Here is a 24925-nt window from a genome sequence, read left to right on the forward strand (position 1 = left end):
CTGTGCAAGAACAATAAAATGCCAAGAAGATGCAAATGACCATAATGAAGTGCTGATATAGAAACATAGAAAACCTACAGCCAATACAGGCCCTTCGGCCCACAAAGTTGTGCTGAACATGTCCTTACCTTAGAAATTATTAAGGCTTACCCATAGCCCTCTATTTTTCTAAGCTCCATGTACCTATCCAAAAGTTTCTTAAAAGACTCTATCGTATCTGCCTCCACCACCATTGTTGGCAGCCCATTCCACACACTCACCACTCTCTGAGTAAAAAACTTACCCCTGACATCTCCTCTGTACCTACTCCCCAGCACCTTAAACCTGTGTCCTCTTGTGGCAACCATTTCAGCGCTGGGAAAAAGCCTCTGACTATCCACATGATCAATGCCTCTCATCATCTTATACACCTCTATCAGGTCACCTCTCATCCTCCATTGCTCCAAGGAGAAAAGGCTGAGTTCACTCAACCTATTCTCATAAGGCATGCTCCCCAATCAAGGCAACATCCTCGTAAATCTCCTCTGCACCCTTTCTATGGCTTCCACATCCTTCCTGTAGTGAGGTGACCAGAACTGAGCACAGTACTCCAAATGGGGTCTGACCGGGGTCCTATATAGCTGCAACATTACCTCTCGGCCCCTAAACTCAATTCCACAATTGATGAAGGCCAATACACCGTACACCTTCTTAACCACAGAGTCAACATGCGCAGCTGCTTTGAGTGTCCTACAGACTTGGACCCCAAGATCTCTCTGATCCTCCACACTGCCAAGAGTCTTACCATTAATACTGTATTCTGCCATCATATTTGACCTACCAAAATGAACCACAAATGAATGCAGATCTGATTCTGTACTCTGGTGGCTCATCAAGCGTTGCGGGAGGAATCTGAATGGCCAGTTGAGCTGTTGTCACAGAAAATGAAGTGATGGCCACAGGAAATATGGCTCCTGGTACTTCTGAACAACAGGCAGACCTTAAAGCTTTGATTGAAGCCTGCAGGCTGGCAGCAAGAAGATCAGCAAATATCTACACCGATTCTCGATATATTTTCCAAGTATTCCTGACTCTGGAAACTTATGGAGATGAACAGGTTTACTTACAGCTGGTGGAACTCCAATCAAGAATACTCAACTAGTACAAGAACTTATGGAGATCTTACAACTCCCAGCAGAAGTTGCTGTATTGAAATATAAAGGTCACTCCAAAATGACCACAATAGAAAGCCATGGAAACACATTTGCAGATGAAATGGCAAGAAGGACATCAAGGGAAGGAATAAAAAATAGAAATAGAAGAAAACCTGATAACTGAAACTATGGAAACCAACTTAAGCTCTGTATCACAACCTAACTTACAAGATATTTGAGAAATGCAGAATCAATGCTCAAATGAAGAGAAGTGATATTAGATGGAAAATGTTGGCTGGTTAAATGATAATAGCCCCAGCTGAACTGCCACAGCAGAAACACACCTTAGAACATATTGAGTGCAAAAGATGGTCGACTGATTCTTTCAATATTGGTGGAATCCAAACTTCAGGATGCAAGCTCGACAAATAGTTGACAGATGTATGACATGCCAAGAAACAAACCCTGGATCAACAGAAAAGCTACCACAAATAAGTACTCCTGTCACACCTGATCGATTCTTACATCTACAAGTGAACTACATTACTTTACCAAAGTGCCAAGGATATTCAGGCGTCTTAGCAATAATGGACAAATTTTCAAGCTGGGTGGAAGCCATCCCAGCAAGAAAGGCTACTGTCACAAAACTCTGATTAAGGACTCTATTCTAGATGGGGAATCCCATGCTGTATTGATTCTGACCAACAAACTCATTTCACTGGAAATGCTTGTCAAGAAGTATGTTGAAGGATGAACATTGAACAGTCTTTTCTTTGTCCACATCAACCAGAGTCATTAGGACAAGCTGAAAGAATGAGTGGCACCATCAAACAATGGCTGGCTAAGTATCACGAGGAAGGCGTACCATAGCCTAGTTGTTCCTTTGGTTTTATGCAGTATCAGAGGAACCACAAACATAAAAAAAAAACAAAATTGAGTCTGTTTGAAGTGGTAATAGGGTGACCTATGTCACCATCAGGACCCCTTGTTCTCAGAAAGGCTCGTCTACACGTTATGGCAGATAGCTCAGTTGGTTATTTTGTGAAACTAACCCAGGCTGTTCAGTCTGTTTCCCAACAGCTTTCTGTTGCTTGGAGTGGTCCATTGGTAGGAGGACACACCCAAGAAAACACTTAAGGAACCACTGGGAGCTTAGCGGGAAGGCCCTAACCAGGTACTGCTAATTACCAATTCAACAGTCAAAGTCGAAGGTAAAAGTAAATGGGTACATGCCAGCCACTACAATTGAGGTGAAATGATTCCAGATTAAGATACATGCTGTGTGAAGACTTCTCACCATGAATATAATTATTGAACATGGGTTACATGATGTTAAAAGTCATATTAATATGCATTTTCTTTTATCCCTAAATCTTTTTTTGATATTATTGATTCTAAAATTTCTTCATATATATGGCAGAATAGAAATCCCAGGTTAAGTAAGAAATATTTATAGAAATGAAAAAAGGAAGGCGGTTTGGCTTTGCCGAATCTTAGATTTTATTATTGGGCAATTAATATTTGATGTTTAATGTTTTGGACACAAGAGTGGGATGAAACTCAATGTCCACGATGGATGAACCTTGAGCGGAAGTCTGTACTGGGGTTTTCACTGGCTTCTATTTTAGGAGCTGCACTTCCCTTTGCACTTACTAAATTGAATAAACAAATGATAAATCCAATAGTTAAACATACAATATGAATATGGTTTCAATTTCGTAAATTTTTTGGATTAAATAAATTTATCTTGTCAAGTTCTATTATATCTAATTTTTTTTCTGACCATCTAGAATTGATCAAGTTTTCTTTTATGGAAAACAAAAGGAATAACATGTTTTCGTGATTTATTCATGGATGATTGTTTTATGTCTTTTGAACAGTTAGCTAATAAATATAATTTGTCTAGATAAGACTGTTTCAGATATTTACAAATTAGAAACTTTCTGAACGCTACTTTACCTATCTTTCCAATATCGCATCAAATCGAAGTTACAGAAAAAACTTCAGGTTTAAACCCCTATCAGAAAAGTTTAATAGCAATTATTTATGATCTGATTATGAAAATACATCTAGGTATATCTGGTAAAATTAAGAATGAGTGGGAAAGAGAACTTCAAATATCTTTATCTACAGAGAGATGGGAGAAAATTCTTAAACTAGTTAATACTTCTTCGATGTGTGTCAGACACGCTTTGTTACAATTTAAGGTGGTTCATAGGGTTCATAGGATGTTAGCTCGTTTTTACTGCCGTATAAATCCTGATTGTGATAGATGTAATTCTGAAGTAGCTTCCTTGACACATAGGTTCTGGTCTTGTCCTCTTCTAGGAAAATATTGGAAATATATTTTTGATATTATTTCAGTAGTTCTGCGTGTTGATTTACAACCTCATCCTATTACTGCAATTTTTGGACTACCAGTGATAGACTCCAGTCATTTATCCTCATCAGCTAGTCGTCTAATTGCATTTGTGACGTTAATAGCCAGAAGATCCATTTTACTTAAATGGAAAGATTCCAACCCCCCCTACCACATTTCAATGGTTTTCCCAAATGATAGTGTGTTTAAACTTGGAAACAATTAGGAGCAGTACAATTGAACCCTCTGTTAAATTTGAAGAAACTTGGAGGTCACTTATTCAATATTTTCATATGATGTAAGTTGACCCTTTCTGAATGCTTTTTTAGTAATTCCTTTTGTTCATGTATAGAGGAGCGGAGTTAATGTCAAATTATAATTTTAACCGATAAAATATGGCAGCCCAATCTTTTGTTTTTTTTTTAGTTTAGCTTTTTTTAGTTTAGGGTTTTTTCCCTCTTTTTATAAATTATCTTTTTCATGGTTAGTTACTGAGAGATTGGGAGGCTAAACTCTATTTGTTACTTGGAATCTCTGAATTTGCAGATGTGGTGATTCTAAGAGTAATCTTAGAATCAAAGGTGTGACTGCTGGAATTGGTCATTTGTTATGCTTTTTATAAGATAAAATTAAAATAAGTTGAATTAATGCAAGACTAAAACTGTAGTTTCTTTTTACCAATACAAACTTTGTATTTAAAAAAAAGATGTATTTTTTTTACAAAATATGGTGTTTTGTCCCCACTTAGTGGCAGAAACACTGTATAGTAGTTACACAATGGTTTGTCACCTTTTCTTTTTTAATTGGCAGTGTTAGCACATTGCAGAGGTGCTGTAATTGTGTGAACTTTCATTGGCTTTTCTTATCTAAGGAACTTGTCTTATCTGAACTATAAAGGTGGTAGATTTTACAAAGGCACCATCTTTTTCTTTTGCATCGTTCCTCTGCTTTGCATCATCTGATCCTTTGTTTAAATTTTAAATAAGTGACCTTTGAAGAAACAAAGTTTCAATCATTCTTGGACTCTTAAAAGAACCTGGAGATCGAAAATTTCCAAGATCCAACACTGGTGAAGCGATGCTTTGATTTTAATATCCTCATTCTGGCATGCTCTGTCATTTCCTGATTTACAACCTCCTTATCATTTGAAATAGTTCTGCTTCTCACTTGTTCAAGCTAATCAATCAACCACTGGTGGTTGATCTTTCGGCTACCAGGACCCCAATTTCTGAAATTTCATCCTTAAGCTTCCGGATCCCACTACGTATTTTGCCAGGTAGTATTTAATGCCCATATGTTTGACCCATCTTGGTTATCTATCCTAATAATGTTTTTTTCCCAAATGGCAAAGTGACACAGCTGGAGGATTTCTAGTCCCCCAGCCTGATCTCAGACATTTCCCTCCTTTGGCTCTCTTTTACTCTCTCACAACCCAGCAAACTCCCTTCTCCCTCCAATTCATAACCATCACCCCAGATAAGGAACAATGAATAGGTGCATGCCCAAGAGCCGCGAGGTAATGCCATTTATTTATTTATTGAGATGCAATACAGAGCAGGCCCTTCTGGCCCTTTGAGCCACACTGCCCAGCAGACCCCGATTTCACCGTGGCCTAATCATGGGACAATTTACAATGACTAATTAACATACTAACCAGTACGTCTTTGGAGGGAAACCAGAACATTCAGAGGAAACCAACATGCTCATGGGAAGAACGCTCAAACTCCTTACAGACAGCAGTGAGAATTGAACCCGGGTCACTGGTACTGTAAAGTGTTGTCCTTTCCACTACGCTACCATGCCTCCCCATATAAAACTCTGGGCAGACCACACTTGGAGCATTGCGTTCAGTTCCAATTGCATCATTATAGGATGGATGTAGATGCTTTGGAGATGGTGCAATGTATATTTACTAGGATACTGCCTGGCTTAGAGAGTATGTCTTATGAGGATAGGTTGAGCAAGCTAAGGGCTTTTTCCTTTGGAGTGAAGAAGGATGAGAGACAATTTGATAGAAATGTTCAAGATGATAAGAGGCATAGATTGAGTGGATAGCCAGAGACTTTTTTCCAAAACAGAAGTGGCTAATTTGAGGGGGCGTAACTTAATGGTGACTGGCAAAAGGTATGGGGAGGATGGGTGTGTGGAATGCTCTGCCAAGGGTGGTGGTAGTGGCAGGTACATTAAGTGAATGTCCCTTTAGAAGAGAGATGAGGAGGAACTTCTTTAGCTAGAGGGTGATGAAACTGTGGAATTCATTGCCACAGACGGCTGTGGAAGTCAAGTCATTGGGTGTTTTAAAAGTGGGGGTTAACATGTTCTTGATTAGTCAGAGGATCAAAGATTACAGGGAGAAGGCAGGATAACGGGGTTGAGAGGAATAATAAAACAGCCATGACAAAACAGCGGAGCAGACTCGACAGATTCTGCACCTATGCTTTATGGCCTTACGGACATTTAAAAAACTCTTAGATAACCAAATGGATGATAGAAAATCAGAGGGTTATGTCAAAGGAGGGAAGAGTTAGTTTGATCTTAGCATAGGTTAAAAAGTGGGTACAACATCGTGGACTGAAGGACTGAACTGTGCTGTAATGTTTTACGTTCTAGGTCCCTGTGGAAGCAGCTGTTGTTACTGGGGAAAATCCTGGGGTTCACAGGAAGAACATGCAGACTCCATGCAGAAAGCACCGAAATTAGGAAGAACTCTGGGCTGCTGGAGTTGTGATGCTGTAGCCCAACTGATGTGCCATTTTCAGTACAATAACACTTTGTGTGATTGTTTCGACAGGTTAAAGGTGCTGCGTACAGTAAATGCACGTAGACCTTGCTATTACAACAGAAGAATGAAAATAGGAACTTACCAGAATTACCACCAGGTCCAAGCAATTCCAAATGCATTTGAAGTACTGTAGCTTATGAAGCCTAAGTTCCAGTATTTCTTCCACAATGTAATAGAGGATGAAGATACAGAAGATAATTTCACAGGCTATGATAAAGAAATCCCAGTTGTTGATGTAACGGATCAGTTTCACTGTGCGGAACTGTGAGGAAGGTATTGCACCACCTGTGGCAGGGAATTCCACCACAAGCCTTAAACGAAATAGAATAATAAACACAGAAAGATCTTGGTAAATATTTGTCTCTGATAGCTCACCACATAGCTTCGAGGATTGGGAACATGTGTAAGGAATTTGGAATATAAAATATTGCACCATAAGGACTTTAGGCAAAAGCATAAGCTTAGAGTATATGTTGCTAGATATTTTAAAAAGTCTACAATTATTCTGTGCTACCAAAATATAAATCTGTGCTTGGACACATTTGTAAAAAGCAAGAAAGCTTTGGATAAGTATCTTCTGTGAAAGGACTCAATGGCTATCATTTAACCCCAATTTAGCCCATTAAGTTCTGTATATGTCATGTTTCCAGGTCAGAAAATGAGAAAAAAATCACTAAAGGTATTCTCTCCCCTACGTCCAATGTGTGAATGCAAGAATATAAAAAAATGGAATTCAGCCTATTAAAATTCAGCCAATAATCTCCAGACTCAAGGAGAGTGAATCTGTTATTTTTCAATGTCTCTGATGTGATGATGTATTCCTGATGCCTTGTCACATGTGAAGTGAGCAGCTAATCAGAATCAGATTGTTAGAGCCTTTTATATGGGACCCATGTTCTAGTCTACCTAGTTTCCTCTCTGACACCTTTAAAATGGCTCATTCTGTCCCAACATTGCATGTTCTGTAGTTTTACACTTCAGCATGAGTGTTAATCACCCTCAATTGTCTGTTTTCAAACAAAACCAGCCAAGTGACAGAGAGCCTAAATGACGCCAGACTAGATGAGTCCTTTGACTAACAGCTCCATTCAAGATGCAAGTTTGATCCTGAGCTGCCTATCACTTTAGTTTTCTGGCCCACTTTTGCCTCTACAGTGTACCGATGAAAGCCAATGTAAGCTCAAGGACAAGCATCTCACCTTCTGACTGAAACATTACAGCACTGAATTCATCAACTTCGGGCAGTTCTTCCAGTTGATATCATAACTGGTAAGTTCATATGATCTCTTTGTTTTTTCTACAGCTGCTGACTGAGTTTTTGGGGATATTTTCGGCATTTTCTTAGATTTCAAATTTTCAGGAACAACTTTTTTCTGTATCTCAAAGTGCCACCATTTTTCTCTTACCATCTTCATCCATCCCTTCTCTTATCTCTAGGAAAGTCAGCTATGATTAACAAGCCTTGACCATTTACGTTCATTCTGTCAGTTTGACCATTTGCACCAGTTAGTCCTGTAGCCTCTGCTCCATCACTGACATGCCCCTTCCTCTCTGCATTGCTCCCCTTGCCCTTCAACTTACATTATACCTGTTTCTAACATTTCCCAGTTCTGATTAACAACTTCGCTCTCTCTCTTTCACTCTCTCTGTCTGTCTCTGCTCTCTCTGTGACTCTTTCTCTCTGTCTGTCTCTTGCTCTCTTTCTCTCTCTGTTGCTCTTTCACTTTCTCTCTGTTTCTCTTCTTCTTTCTCCCTCTCTCTATTTCACTTTCTGTCTCTTTCTCTTTCCCTTTTTCTCTCTCTTTCTCTTTCCCTTTTTCTCTCATTTTTATTGCAGATATCTAGCTCTCATCTATCTTTGCTTTTCAAAATACGAAGGCACAGACTGGCAGCAGAACCCTGCTTCACTAGTTAATAAGGTCTTGTGGTCCAGTTTACCTGCAGCAGCACAGAAAAGAGCCCTTGAGCCCACCAGGTCTATTCCAATTTCTTCCCCATCTAAACTAATCCCAGTTGTCCCTAATAATTCCATATCCTCTGACTGGCCCATTTAAGAGGTTGGCTAAATATCGCTTAAACATAATAGTTGTATCTGACTCTACTACTACCTCTGGCAATGAGTACCAAATATCAACAACTCTACATAAAAGAAACTGTCCTCTTAAATATTCTTTTAAACTCCTTTATCTCACCTTAAATCAAAACCTTTTTATTGATACGACATCGAAAAGTTTCGGACTATCTACCCTAACTATGCCTCTTATCATTTTATATACCCCCCAGCCTCCTTCACTCCAGGGAAAACAAATCCCGTCTATCCAATCGCTCCCCATAAGTAAAGTCCTGCAATCTGGCCAACACACTGGTGAATCTCCAGCACAACCACATCCACCCCACACTGTGACAGTGTGTATACAAAGCTCCAAGTGCAGATGTACCAATATTTCAACATGACATCCCAACTTTTATATCTTACACTCCACCTGTGATGTCACGCAAACTAAATGTCTGTGTTGCCACTTCTAGGGAACTATGCTCTTGAACCCCAAGGTCCCTCTGTTCAGCAGCATTTCTTGGTATCAACTTTTGCTGTATATGTCCGACCTCTACTTGACTCCACAAAATATCTCTTGATGTTTTGTTAATTTATTTAGAGATACAACACAGTAATAGGCCCTTCCAGCCCCATGCTGACCAATTAACCTACTAATCCGTGGGATATGGGAAGAAACCAGACTGTCTGGAGGAAACCCATGTGGTTACAGGGAGAATGTACTAGCTCCTTACAGACAGCAGTGGGAATTGAACCTGGGTCACTGGCACAGCAATAACATTACGCTATGCCACGTCCCAATCTTGTTGGGATTAAATTTCACCCTTTAATGGTTCTCCCAACCTTCCAGCTATTCTCTATCCTAATGTAGACTTGCACAAACTTCTTTGCTGTCCACAACACCATCAAAAAACTGGGGTACATCACTGGTCAGAGGTGATCAATCTGAAACCATCTTTTCACACCTATATCGTTTAACAAGAATATGTCCACCTCTTCAATGACTCCACTTCTATTGCCTATTGAGAAAGGAGTTGCAAAGTCTCATGCTTTGTGAGAAAAGAATACCTTTATCTCCAACTTAAAAGGGCAATCTCTTATTTTTAAACAGTGACTCCCTAATTCTGAATTCTCCCACAAGAGAAAACATCCACTCTATATCTATCTGTCAAGATCTGTCAGGATGTTGCAATTTTTCTGCTGAATTCCAAAAGATACATGCCTAACTTCATAAAACAAACTGTCCATCCATGTATTAGTCTAATAAACTTTCTCTCAACCACTTTGAACATAGTAACATATCATCTTTAATATGGAGATGAGTACGTATTTAAATTCCCCAGTATGGAATTAAATTCCATTACCAATAAATATTAGCACTCTTTTAGCTTCCTAATTATTTGTACTTACATATCAGCCTATCCAATCTTAACACATCTAGAACATAGAACACTACAGCACAGTACAGGCCCATTAGTCCATGAGGCTGTGTCGGCCTCTCAACCTTCTTTAAGATCAATCTACATAGCGCTCAGTTTTTCTATAATACATGTGCCTATCTAAGAGTTTTTTAAATGCCCCTAATATACCTGCCTCTACCACCAGCCCTGGCATTCCTGCAATCCTGCCCCCTTGTATAAGCCATTTCAGTCCTGGGATAAAGTCTCGGGATAAAGTCTCTGGCTAACCACTCAATTTATGCCTCCTATCATATTGTACACCTCTGCAAAGTTAACTCTCTTCCTCCTTCACTCCAAAGAGAAAAGCCCTCGCTCACTCAACCTATCCTCATAAGACATGCTTTTTAATCCAGGCAAATTTCCTCAGCACCCACTCTAAAGCTTCTACATCTTTCCTACAATGAAGCAACCAGAACTGAACACAATATCCAAGTGTGGTCTAACTGGGGATTTATCGAGCTGCAACATTACCTTATGGTTCTTGAACTGAATCCCCTGGCTAAAGATGGCAAAAGCACCATAACACAAACAAGAGAAAGTTTTAAGATGCTGGGAATTCGAGCAACACACACAAAATGCTAGCTGAACTCAGAAGGCCAGGCAGCATCGATGGGAAAAAGTACAGTCGATGTTTTGGCCTGGTGTTTTGGCAACTTTGAGGGATCTGTAGATGCAGACTCCAAGATCCCTCTGTTCCTCCACACTGCTAAGTATCATGCTGTTAATTGTGAATTCTGCCTTCCAAACTGAATCACTTCACACTTCTCCAGGTTGAACTCCACCTGCCACTTCTCAGCCCAGCTCTGCCTCCTGTCAATATCCTGTCGTGACCTACAATAACCTTCTACATTATCCAGAACTCCTCCAACCTTAGTATCATCTCAAACTTACTAACCCACCCTTCCCCTTCCTTATCCAAATCATTTATAAAAATTACTAACAGCAGAACAAATCCCTGTGGATCACCATCCACAAATTTCCCTGGATCCCATGCCTCCTGACTCTCTGAGTGAACCTACCAGGGGGAACATTATCAGATGCCTCACTGAAGTCAATGTCCACCACATCCACTGCCATACCTTCATCAGTGTGCTTTGTCACATCCTCAAAGGACTGAATCAGGCTCGTGAGGAATGAACTGCCCTCACAAAGCCATTGATTCTCCCTAATCAGACTGTGCTTCTCCAAATACTCATCAATCCTGTCTCTAAGAATCATCTTCAATAATTGTCTATTACTGAAGTAGAACCACTGGTCTATAATTTCCAGGGTTATCCCTGTTCCCTCCTTTAATCACCTGGTACCCTGGGGCACTGAGGATGCAAAATCCATCGCCAAAGGTGCAGCAATCCCTTTCCTTGCTTCCTGTAATAACCCAGGGTATGTCCCATCCCAACCTGGGGACTTATCTGTACTAATGTTTCTGAAAAGTTCCATCATATTCTCTTTCCTAACATCGACTTTTTGTAGCACATCAGTCTGTTTTAAGCTGTCCCCACGAACATCAAGGCCGCTCACACTGGTGAACACTGAAGCATAGTATTCATCAGGGACCTCCCCTACCTCTTCTGAATCTCTTATCCCTGATCGGTCCTACCTTCACTCTAGTCACCTCCCTGTTCTTCACATATACACGTGTGGAAAGCCTTGGAGTTTTCTTTAAACCTAATTGGCAAGGCCTTCTTATGCCCTCTTCTAGCTCTCCTAAGTGCATTCTTTAATTCATCCTTGGCTACCTTGTAATTCTCCAAAGCCCTGGTAACATCTTGTTCACCCGTACCCCCCTTCCTCTGCCTCAAGGATACAAACCAATCCTAAACCCCAGAAACCTACCCAGAAGTTACTTTCCAAATTTTAATGTGGTCTAAATTCTGAGGATGGTGAACAATTTTCCATCCAACTATGATGGCAAAAGTTCTTACTTCCACTTGTGCAGCCTGTGCTGTCATTGCTGTTGAAGCTGGAAGACTGTAATCAAAGTCACCTAAAATACTGTTTACACGAGGAAATCTGCATTTGCTGGAAATTCAGGCAACCCACACAAAACGCTGGTGGAACGCAGCAGGCCAGGCAGCATCTATAGGGAGAAGCAAGTCCTGACAAAGGGTCTCGGCCTGAAACGTTGACAATGCTTCTCCCTATAGATGCTGCCTGGCCTGCTGTGTTCCACCAGCATTTTGTGTGTGTTGTTTGAATTTCCAGCATCTGCAGATTTCCTCATGTTTGAACATTAACTGTTTATTCATTTCCATAGATGCTGCCTGGCCTGCTGTGTTCCACCAGCATTTTGTGTAAAATACTGTTTAATACAATTACTATTGTTGTTACATTTTTAGACTTGCTTAAGCCAAAATGTACATTATTAGCACAAAATGTACAATATGTGCACAAATATATGTGCTTGTGTGTATGCATGTGTGTGTGAACACACGCTTGAAAGTGCATGTGGGTGAAATGCTTTGGTACATTCTGCTTCAGAAATTAAACGTGTGAGTGTGCAATTGAAATGAGGCAAGCTTTTCAACGTATTCACATCAACAAAGCTATCCATTTGGAGCCCACTAACCGGGGCGGTGGGGCGGGAGTGGGGATTGCATTCCTAAAGAACGCTCTGTCTTGTGATTTTCTGTAATGCATCATCTGTGCATGTGTGAAAAATTGGTGTTGATTTATTTACATATTAATCTCTGAGAGCGAATTTTTATTCTGTATCTCAAAAATTTGGGTGAAGATTTGCAAATTCTGTAAGGGTAAAGTTCATTAACTCCCATGGCCATAACAGAGGAGTCATCTGCTTTAGTAAATATCCTTAAAGGGAAATCTTGCCTGACAAATCTGTTGGAATGCTTTGAGGAAATAACAGACAGGATAGACAAAGGAGAGGCAGTGGAAGCTATTTACTTTGATTTTCCGAATGTGTTTGAGAAGGTGCTGCACATGAGGCTGTTTAACAAGGTAAGAGCCCACGGTATTACGGAAAAGATACTAGCATAGAGAGGATTCACTGACTGGCAGGTGACAAAGAGTGCGAATAAAGGTGTCTTTTCTGGTTGGCTGCCAGGGACTCATAGTGGTTGCAGGGGTTGGTGATGGGACAGCTTCTTTTCATGTTATATTGCATATCAATGATCTGGATGACAGAATTGATGGCTTTGTGGACATTTGTGGTCAATACAAAGATAGGTGGAGGGGCAGGTAGTGTTGAGGAAGCAGAAGGACTTAGGGCCAGATGGAAAAGAGTGTGGGGAAGTGTATAGTCAAGTACTTCAACAGAAGGAATAAAAGCATAAATCATTTTCTAAAAAGGGAATAAATTCAGGGATCGGAGGTGTAAAGAGGTTAGGGAGTCCTAGTCCAATCACAAACAAGAGAAAATCTGCAGATGCTGGAAATCCAAGCAACACAAAATGGTGGAGGAACTCAGCAGGTGGGGCAGCATCGAAGGAAAAGAGTATAGTTGACGTTTTGGGCCAAGACCCTTCTCAGGACCTAAGAAAAAAGATGACAAGTCAGAGTAAGAAAGTGAGGGCAGGAGAGGCAGAACCACAAGGTGATAGGTGAAGTAAAGAGCTGGGAGGTTGATTTGTGAAAGAGATACGGGGCTGGAGAAGGGGGGATTTGATCAGAGAAGACAAAGACCATAGCACAAAGGAAAGGAGGAGGAGCACCGGAGGGAGGTGATGGGCAGGTAAGGAGATAAGGGGAGAGAGGGAATGGGAATGGGAATGGTGAAGGGGGGGGGGCATTACCGGAAATTTGAGAAATCGATGTTCATGCCAACAGGTTGGAGGCTACCCAAATAGAATATAAGGTGTTGCTCCTCCAACCTGAACATGGTCATAGACTGACATGAGAATGAGGAGTGGAATTAAAATGGGTAGCCACTGGGAAATCCCACTTTTCCTGGCAGATGGAGCGCAGGTGCTCGGTGAAGCGGTCTCCCAACCTGCATCGAGTCTCACCGACAGACAGGAGGCCACACTGGGAGCACCGGAACCAGAACAAATGCTACACTTCCTCCCTCACTACTATTCAGGGCCCCAAACAGTCCTTCCAGATGAGATATGCTTCACCTGTGAGTCTGTTGGGGTCATCTTCTGCATCTGGTGCTCCTGGTGTGAATATCGATGTGAGCTGACACAGATTGGGAGATTGCTTCACTGACCTATGCTGATTTTTGAACTTCCAGATGTCTCCCTCTCCTTCACCGTTCCCCATTTCCATTTCCCTCTCTCATCTTATCTCCTTACCTGCCCATCATCTCCCTCTGGTGCTCCTCCTCCTTCCCTTTCTTCCACAGCCTTCTGTCCTCTCTTATCAGATTCCCCTTTCTCCAGCCCTGTATCTCTTTCAACAATCAAATTCCCAGTTATTTATTTCACCCCTCTCCTTCCCAGTTTCACCTATCACCTTGTGTTTCTCCCTCCCTTCCCCTCACCTTTTAACTCTGACTCCTCATCATTTCTTCTCCAGTCCTGATGAAAGGTCTCGGCCGAAATGTCATCTGTACCCTTTTCTATAGATGCTGCCTGGCCTGCTAAATTCCTCCAGCATTTCGTGTTGGGAGTCCTAATGCAGGATTCCCTAAAGGTTAACTTGCAGGTTGAGTCGGTGGTCAGGAAGACGAATGCAAGTTTGCATTCATTTGAAGAGGGCTAGAATATAAAAGCAAGGAGGAAATGTTGAGGCTTTATAACACATCAGTCAAGCCACATTTGGAATATTGTGAGCAGTTTTGGGCTCCTTATCTAAGAAAGGACAGGATTACTAAGGGCGTCAAAGGTTATGTGGAGAAAGCAGGAGGATCAGGTTGAGATCGATATCAAATCAGCTGTGAATGAATGGTGGGGTAGACTTCATGGGCCAGATGGCCTAACTCTGCTCCTATGTCTTATGGTCTCATGGCCTGAATAATGGTCTATGATATCCATTCTGAGCAAAATTGAATTTGTTGTGACCTACCTTATAACACAGAAGAGGTTAATGTTGGCATTGTACACTGAGAAATCAATGAAGATGGCACGAGTTCCCCTGTCCAGCCACAAGTTGTCCTTCAGATCTTGCAGAATTGCAGCACTTTCATTCAGGCTTGTCTTGAGATCCTGGTAATAGCCACCACCACTGTAGACAGTTATTTTACCCCAGTGCGAGGAACCTCCAAGTTCTTTCTCAGAGTAGTAAATCCACCTGTGCACAGACCAATTTCATGGTTAATAGCAGCAAGTTTTCAATTCGATAATTCCCTATGCAGACAAATCTTTTCAACAGTTTCAGTGAGGGAAGGAAAATAAATAATAAACAGAAGTAGATATGTAGGGGAATTTGAATAAATTACACAATTTGGGGTTGAGCAAGTAGATTTTCAAAAGATTTGAAGTAGAGGGGAAGAAATTGAAGATTCCTAGGAGCAGGATGTCGATAGAGCCACGAAAGATTGCAACATACTCCATAATCTTGTGTTTCTATTTGAATCAGGTAGCTATTACAGTTGCCCTCAAAAGGCACAATGGTCTCTGCCACAACTACTCGACGTCCAATATCCATTTGAGTGAATAACTTTCCTCTTGACTTTCTCCTTTAAATTGATGACTGCTGATTACAAACTCTCCAATCCAAGATGATTCCAGTTATCAATTCACTTTGTCAAAACTTACATATGTCAAAAACTTTGCTTTAAACTTTGGTTCATGGAAATACCACCAGCTTCTCAATTTCCTCATCCTACCTACATGATCCCTGCCAATGTACAGGCAACGTCTGCACACTTAATGTGCCCTCACTTCCATGATGTAGTGTTCTAAATGTATCCTAGCTATTACCTTCTACATCTAAATTTTACTTCTTTATTCTTTTATTGCTGCCCTTATAAAATTCAAAATGCTCTTTGCCTATTTTAAATGCTGTATCTTCCTGGACTTTATTGGTATCGTGATCATTGAATGTCTGTGATTTCAGTTCATCACTGAATACTGTACCATTCTGTTTGATATTTGCTCCTGTCCCTTTTAGTTTTCATTTGACTATTCTGTCTGCCTGTCTACTTCAATTAGTTGTTCTTTAAATATATACTCTTTTTCCTTGGTGTAGGCTGATGTTTTTAATAATCTCTTCATTTAAAAATTATATGTCACCTGCTTGTCCATCCACTGATTAATTTGATCTTCCTCAATTACAATAAAACTCCTCACTGTAGTGTCATCAATAAATTCCATTGCGTTTTCTTTGCATAAACACAAGATAATTTGTACAAAAGTGGAACAGCACTGACTGTTGTTTCACCCTCCCCCTATCTGAGCAACAGCAATTGTCTCTCATTTCTAATTTCCTTCCCATTAGCCAACGTTCTAACAAAACCATCACATTTCTCTTGAAATAACTGAAAACAATTCTTCCTATAGCAGAACCGATGTAATTGTTTAAGGATCAAGAAAAATGACCCATGAAATTGATATAAAGGTTCCATAGAACATCGTTGTGGTGGGAATTGTTATAAAGGTAGGATAGGGCATAGCTGTGATGGGAATTGATATAGAGGCAGTCTAGAGTGTAGGTGTGGTGAAAATTATTATAGAGGTAGGGTAGATCGTGGCTGTGGTGGGAATTGTTTCATAAGTCATGTAGAGCATAGCTATGATGCAAATTGTTATAGAAGTAGGGTAGAGCATACCTGTGGTGGAAATTGTTTAAGGGTTAGTGTAGACCGTAGCTGTGGTGTAAGTTGTGTAAAGTTGAGCAAAACTGGCAGAAAATGAAGATGAAGACAAGATTCTAAAATCCAAAAATAAGTAAAGCAACAATTTGCATTTGTTTTGCACCTGTAGTGTGGTGAAATATGTCAAGATGTTACACATAAATAAAATATGATGTATCTGACACCTAACCTATGAAGGAGATATTAGGACAGATGGTTGGGCAGGTTTATGAGCTTTTCAAAGGAGGAAAAATGAGGTGGAAAGGTTTGTGGATATGATTCAAACCCCTGTGCATAGATAGCTAAAGATATTTCAATAAATGGTGAAACAAAGATTGTGGAGTTTACATTGAGAGGCTAGAATTGTAGAAAGATTCTCTAAAATGCAAATAATTTTTGTATTGATTTCCTGTCATCTGTGTGAACTTTCCAGCTTTCACAAAGTTTATGAATAATTTCATCTTGGCATTAACATTCAAAGGACTCACTTATTTTATTTTAGCCCAACATATGAATATGACAGCTTAAATAAAATCAGTTTTTGGTGTTTTTCAAAATGCATACTGACTCAGTCAATCTATCATGAACAATATTGGTATAAAATGCCTGACCATCAGTAAGTTTGAGACTACATTTGGTGTCATCAGTGGCTTGGACCTCTCTGCTGCAGTTGTCTGCTGAAGATGCTGGTGGGGAGCCTTTCCAGATGGGAGTGCAGGTCATTCTCACTTTGAATGAAGCTCCGTACTACAGGTCCCAATGTAAAATCTACTTCTCCTATCCACATTCTGGAGCTGACTACTGATGATTTGGAACACATTGTTGTAGCTGAGTGGAAATCAGTTAACTTAGAAGGTGAGAAGTAAGGCATTATTAGAAAGCGGGGAGTAAAAGTGTAAATATACAACATAACTATTGGTTGCAATGATGTTGGCAATCCATTGGTTAAGCAAAAAGATTACACTTACGCACTTCCATTTTTGATTGGCGATTTATTTTCATTGTCTGTTGTATAGATATCATAGCATCCAATGATGTCTTTTCGAAAGTCCTTATGGACTACACAGGAATTATTCATGACTTTGATCTGTCGGATTCGGGGAACACCCAGAAGCATGTTCTCATAGTAAATAAATGAATGAGGACCATGTGAGATCAGATCACTGTTGTACCATTTGGTCCAGTACAATCCGTTCAGCAATGGACCCTGTGCATACTGAGCATAAAACACAAGCATTGAATGAAACAGGCCAGTGCAAACTTCAGAAACAAACCGATGCCTTTGAATGTTTCAAGATAGTATTCACTGTACATTACAAAATTACAACAGTGTGATACTGACAGGTAATATTCTTAGTAAATTTGTAAATTATTGCCATAAGCAAATCACAGATCAAATGTTTTCCCAAATATCTATAAGTGGCATTAGATTCTCAACTTTTGAGCAAGAAGTATGAGAAAATGTGATTACAGTTCGAAGTACAACTATGTACAACCTTGAAATTCAACTTACAGGCAGCTACAAAAAAAAAAGAAACAATAGAACCCACCAAAAAAACACCATCAAACACAAATCATGCAAACAATAACAATTAAACAAATAACATTCAGAACTAAAGTTCAGGAAAGTGAGTACATAGCCAGGGAGCCATTTCATCACTGCAGCTGGTCCAGGAACCTGTTAGTTGCAGGCCAATGCCTCAGGTCAGTGTAGAGATGAGTAAACCTTGCACAGCAGTGAGCTGAAAACCTTCACTCACCTCTGGCCCTGACACACCAACCTTTCCAATCTGGTCCTGTGCTTAAACCGTCCAAACCTGAGTTCAGGCCCCGGCCCTACCATTTCAATTCGACCCCAGGTCCACACCAACACTGGCTCATTCCTTGCCCCTGGGCCTGGGCCCTACCACCTTAATTTGACCCATACTCAACCTTTTCAATCTGGCCGGGTGCTTAAATCAGCCAAACATCATCTCGTTCCTCACTCTCAGGCCTGGGCCCTGCCGTGTCAATTTGGCCCGTACCTGCCGAGCCACTGCACTGCACCTTTGAGACTCCAGTTCACTGAATCCCCCAAAATACTGCAAAAATGCAAGGTTGTACAGGCTGTTTAAAAGGAGGCCTCCCTGTTTCTGCTTTTCCACCGATAATTTATTAGGATTCAGACAGGATCCTGCTGAAACAGTTGAATAAAGCAGTAGTAGAGGAATTAAGGGTTATGGGGAACAGGCAAATAGGTGGAGGTGAGTCCATGGTCAGATCAGCCATGATCTTATTGAATGGCGGAACAGGCTCGACAGGCCAGATGGCCGACTCCTGCTCCTATTTCTTGTGTGCTTATGTTCTTACGTTCTTAAATCAGAGTTCACTGACTTCAATGAGATTCCCCCTCATCCTTCTAAATTACATTGAGTACAGACCCAGAGGTATCAAATGTTCCTCATATAATAACCCTTTCATTCCCAGAATCATCCTTGTGAACCTCCTCTGAACCATCTCCAATGCCAACACATCTTTTCTTACATAGGAAACCCAGAACTGCTCACAACGCTCAGGGTGAGGCCTCACTAGTGCCTTATAAAGCCTCAGTGTCACATCCCCGTTCTTGTATTCTAGTCCTCTTGAAATGAATGTTAACATTGCACTTGCCTTCCTCACCACTGACTCAACCTGCAAGTTAACCTTTAGGATGTTCTGTACAAGGACTTCGCAGTCCCTTTGCATCTCAGATTTTTGGATTTTCTCCCCATTTAGAAAATAGTCGGCACATTTATTTCTTTTACCAAAGTGCATGATCGTGCATTTTCAAACATTGTATTTAATTTCCCACTTTCTTGCCCATTCTCCTAATTTGTCTAAGTCCTTCTGCATCCTACCTGGTTCCTCAACACTACCTGCCCTTCCACCAATCTTTGTATCATCTACAAACTTGGCAACAAAACCATCTACTTCATCATCTAAATCATTGATCTACAGCATAAAAAGAAGCAGTCCCAACACCAACCACTACAGAACACCACTAGTCACTGGCAGCCAACCAGAAAAGTGTTAGTTTATTCCCACTTGCTGCCTCTTACCAATCAGCCAATGCTCTAACCATGCCAGTAACTTTCCTATAATATCATGGGCTCTTAACTTGGTAAGCAGCCTCATGTGCAGCACCTTGTCGAAGGCCTTCTGAAAGTCCAAATATACGACATTCACTTCATCCCCTTCATCTATCCCACTTGTAATCTCTTCAAAGAATTCCAACTGGTTTTTCTGGCAAGATTTTCCCTGAAGGAAACCATACTGATTTTGTCTTATATTGTTCTGTGTCTCCAAGTACTCCATAGCCTCATCCTTAACAATTGACTCCAACATCTTCCCAACCACTGAGGTCAGGCTAACTGGTCTATAATTTCCTTTCTGCTGCTTCCTTCCTTTTTTAAAGAGCGGAATGACATTTGCAATTTTCCAGTCTTCCGGAACTGTGCCAGAGTCAACGATTCTTGAAAGAACTTTACTAATGCCTCCACAACCTCAACAACTACCTCTTTCAGAACCCGAGGACTCAGTTCATCTGGTCCAGATGAAGCTTACACAGCTTTAGGTCTTTCAGCTTTTTAAGCATCTTCTCCACTGTAATAGTAGCTGCACTCACTTCTCTTACCTCACACCCTTCAATACCTGGCACACTGTTAGTGTCTTCCACCATGAAAGTTAATGCAAAATAACCATTTAGTTCACCTGCCATCTCCTTGCCCCTCCCCCCCCCATTATTATTTCTCCGGCCTCATTTTCTGGTGATCCTATATCCACACTCACCTCTCTTTTATTTTTTTTTATACTTGAAAAAGCTTTCTTTATCCACATCGATATTGTTTGCTAGCTTGCTTTCATACTTCAACTTTTCCCTCATAGTGATTCTTTTAGTTGCTGTAGGCAAAGCTTCCCAATCCTCTATCTTCCAGCTAATTTTTGTTTTGTTGTATGTCCTCTCTTACTTTTACATTAGCTTTGACCTCCCTTGTCAACTATGGTTGTACTATTTTGGCTTTCAAGTATTTATTTGTTTTTGGAATGCATTTATCCTGCATTTTCCTATTTTTCCCAGAAACTCAAGCATCCCTGCCAGCATCTCCTTCCAATTTATTCTGGCCAACACCTCTCTCCTACCACTTCCTTTATACCACTGAATACTGCAACGTCAGACTTTATTTTCTCCCTATCAAATTTCAATTTGAATTCTGTCATATTGTGATCACTGTCTCCAAAGAGTTCCTTTACCTTAAGCTCCCTAATAGCCTCTGGTTCATTACATAACACCCAATCTGGTATAGTTGATGCCCTCAAAGGCTCAACGATAAGCTGCTCTGAATTGCCATCTTGTAGGCATTCAGCAAATTCACTCTCTTGAGATCCATTACCAACCTGAGTTCCCCAATTTACCTGCATGATAAAATCTCCCATGACGATCATAACATTGCCCTTTTGACGGGCCTTTTCTATTTGCTGTTGTAATCTGTAGTTCACATCCCAGTTACTGTATATAACTGCCATCAGGGTCCTTTTACCCTTGCAGTTTCTTAACTCACCCACAAGGATTCAACATTTTCCAATTCTATGTCACGTCTTTCTAATGATTTGAAGCCATTCTTTACCAGCAGAGCCACACTAACGCCTCTGCCTACCTTCCTATCCCTCTGATACAATGTGGAAGCTTGGACATTCAGCTCCCAACTACAACCATCCTTCAGCCACAATTTAGTGAAGGCCACAACATCACACTTGACAATCTATAAAAGTGCAACAAGATCATCCACCATATTTCTTATACTCCGTGCACTGAGATATAGCACCTTGGGTACTGTATTTGCTATCCTTTTAGATTCTGCATCCCTAATGCACTGATCCTCACCCTGCTGGTTGCAATTTCGTCCTATCATCTGTCTGCCTTTCCTGACAGTCTGACTGTATGCTATCTTTGCTTTTTAACCATCCATCCTATCCAGAATCCCTTCACTCCAGTTCCCACCCCCCTGCCAAATTGGTTTAAACCCTCCCCAAAAGCTGTAACAAATTTGACTGTGAGAATAATGGTGTCCCTTGGGTTCAGGTGCAATCCTGTCCTTTTGTATAGGCCAAAGCTGCCCCCAGAAGAGATCCCAGTGATCCAAGAACCTGAAGCCCCGACCCTTACACCAGCTTCTCAGCCACGCATTTATCTGCCAGATCATCCTGCTTCTACCCTCACTAGCGTGTGGCACAGGCAGCAATCCACAAATTACTACCCTGGAGTTCCTGCTTCTCAGCTTTCTGCCTAGCTCTCTAAATTCTCTCTTCAGGACCTCTTTGCTTTTCCTTCCTATGTCATTGGTACCAATATGTACCAAGACATCTGGCTGCTCCCCCTTCCCCTCCAAAATGCTGTGAACATGATCTGAGACATCCCTGACACTGGCACCTGGGAGGCTACATATCATCCCAGTGCCCATAGAATTGCAGGTGACTAGAAGAAGAGGGAACAGGGAGGGAGAAAGTTACTAGAAGGAGAACTCCATGTTCATGCCACCGGGTTGGAACTACCTAGATGGAATAAGAGGTGTTGCTCCTCCTCCCTGAGAGTGGCCTTATCATGGCAAAAGAAGAGGCCAGGGACCGACATAAATGGTTGCCCTTCACAAAATTATGCATTTAGCGGGTGCAGCAGAGGTGCTAACTCTATCCTGGCACATTTCTTCTGTAATTCCCTTGCCGATTCATCCCTCCCCACTAATCTCCTTCCTGGCACATATCCCTGCTAGCAACACTACAACTGCCCATTCACCTCCTCCCTCATCTCCATTCAGGGCCCCAGACACTCCTTCCAGGTGAAGCAACATTTCACCTGAGGTCTTCTACTGTATCCAGTACTCCTGATGCTGCCTCCTCTACATTGGTGAGACCCGACGTAAACTGGGGGATCGCTTTGTCGATCACCTCCACTGCATTTGGCAAAAGCAGACTTTTCTGGTGGCCAGCCATTTTAATTCCTATCCCCATCCCCATGTCCACGATGAGACCACCCTCAGGGTGGAGGAACAACACCTCATATTCTGTCTAGGTAGCCTCCAGATTTACGGCATGAACATCGATTTCTCCATCCAGTAATTTTTTCCTCCACCTTCCCTCTTCTTCTTTCCCCACTCTGGCCTTTCTTTTCTTCTCCTTACCTGCCCACCCCCCAGTGCTCCTCCTTTTCAATTTCTCCCACCGTCTGATCCCCACTCCAGTCCTTTACTTTTCCCATCCACCTATCACCATATGGCTAGCCCTCATTTCCCTCCCCCTTCCCCCTTCCTTTCCAGTCCTGAAAAAGGGTCTTGGCCTGAATTGCCAACTATTTATTCATTTCCATAGATGCTGCCTGACCTGTTGAGTTCCTCCAGCATTTTGTGTGTGAAGTTCTATAGAATAAGTCATGCCCTAATTCACAGAAGATATTAAAACATAAAGCATGGTTTAACAAGTATACCTTCCTGCATGTGGTACGTTCCAGTCGTTCCAGATGTTTCTCCTGCAGTTGACTGATGTGTTCATTCATTGCTGGACTGCAGGTGGACCTTTCTTTTTGCTTTACTATTGTCATTGCAAACTAAAGGAAAGCACAATGGTGCTGCAGATGGTACAATTGTCTCATTTCCCATCAACAGATTTGACCCGGACCTTCGCTCCCATCTCCATGGAGATTTCACATTCTCATTATGAAGACATGCTTTTACTCTAGGTGTCCTGGTTCCCTCCTTCAGTTGCTTGTTAGGCTAATTGGCTGCAGTAAATTACCACTGGCAGTTAATGGGAGAATCAAAAGCTTTTAATGGGCAAATTTTAGAGAGCAGGTAGCAGGGAAATAGGTGCAGAACAGGACATTAAGTACACCCAGCATAGACTCGATGGGCCAAAGGGCCTTCCTGTGAGGAAATGTGGAAAACCTATTCCTGAAGATGAAAAAAGTGTCACTTTGTAAACAAGGAAATAATAATTTGCCTGTTCTTGTGATGTGCACTTGCCTGGTAGTACACCTTCAGCAATCCACGACGGGATTCCCCCACTCAGTTACCAACTGCGCTGCTGAGCAGGATCGACATCTGAATGATGAGAGTGCATTTTTAATATGCTCATTGTGCCTGGAGCAGATCAGGTTAAAACCCCTCCCTGATAAAACCACGGACATTGCAAAATTGGACCACACACTTCCATTTGTGATCTACTTCGGCACTTCAAACTCCTCTGCCATGATATGTACCTGTCTGAATCCACTGTGGCTTACTGCATATTTTCTAGGCCCGTGTGTTCTTGTAAAAGTCTAAAGCTACAACGAACTGTAGCTCACACAAACTGAGTTGGTGCTCCATCCTAACATTCCCTCTTCGCTTCACCTGGCTGCCTGAAAACATTCATGATTTCACCTCATTCATCTCTGCTATGATAACCTTCCCTGAAATTCAGATCGAACAAAAATCCTGCTGTATGAATGGTCACATTATTGGTTTGGTAAGCCAGTGAAAAGAGAAATACAGTAATATACTTAAACTTTATATTGTCAATGCATAACAATAAAAATGATACCATTATTTCTATTATTAAAATTTAACTGTAAAATATTAAAAATTCTGTTTCCTCCCTTATGTGAGCACCCAACAGAAATTGCTTAGTCACAACAGTAACGCTGTCTTAACCCTGTCAGCTAATTTACTCATGAACATCTCACGCAGTGTACGCTTACACAATACATACAAATGGATTTTATATGTGGGCATGTTTATGTAGCAAACATCTGCCGCCATTCGGCAATCAAGCAGGCAAATCACTCACAATTGTAAACATGTGCCCATTTTGCTCTCTATCTCACCGTCATCAATATATACATAAAGTGTTTAAGATACACACGCATGCTTTGTGTGAGTATGAGGATCGAGACTGGATAACCAACTACCGTGTCCATTATACAATTGTCTTTTGCTATTCACAAATGCAATTCACTGCAAGTAAATTCCCAGTTCACTACCTGTGACTAGCCCTGAGTCTTAGAAATATACAGCACAGAACTGGGCCCATTCACACTATCTCAAGCATGCCACTTGTGAAACCATTTACCTCATTAGGCTAATAGGAGCAGAATTAGGCCATTCAGCCCATCGAGTCTGTTCTGCCCTTTCATCAAGGCTTATTTATTAGCCCTCTCAAACACATTTTCTTGCCTCCTCCCCGCAAGGTTAGTTCCCGGAATGGCGGGACTGTCATATGTTGTAAGATTGGAGCGACTGGGCTTGTATACACTGGAATTTAGAAGGATGAGAGGGGATCTGATTGAAACATGTAAGATTATTAAGGGATTGGACATGCTGGAGGCAGGAAGCATGTTCCCGCTGATGGGTGAGTCCAGAACTAGAGGCCACAGTTTAAGAATAAGGGGTAGGCCATTT

At 41.2% G+C, this 24925-nt stretch overlaps 1 protein-coding gene across 1 annotated transcript in view; it reads right to left on the reverse strand.

Annotated features, from left to right (window-relative positions):
• Positions 1-24925, reverse strand: part of pkd2l1 (polycystic kidney disease 2-like 1) — a 199393-nt gene that overhangs the window by 28825 nt on the left and 145643 nt on the right. The window contains exons 4-6 of the mRNA XM_059947324.1: positions 17447-17694; positions 14750-14974; positions 6357-6585 (exon numbers count right to left, since the gene is read on the reverse strand). Coding sequence (XP_059803307.1) covers positions 6357-6585; positions 14750-14974; positions 17447-17694 — 702 coding nt within the window. The remainder of the gene's footprint in view (positions 1-6356; positions 6586-14749; positions 14975-17446; positions 17695-24925) is intronic.

This window comes from Hypanus sabinus, chromosome 22, assembly GCF_030144855.1.
Source record: "Hypanus sabinus isolate sHypSab1 chromosome 22, sHypSab1.hap1, whole genome shotgun sequence".
Lineage (NCBI taxonomy): Eukaryota > Metazoa > Chordata > Chondrichthyes > Myliobatiformes > Dasyatidae > Hypanus > Hypanus sabinus.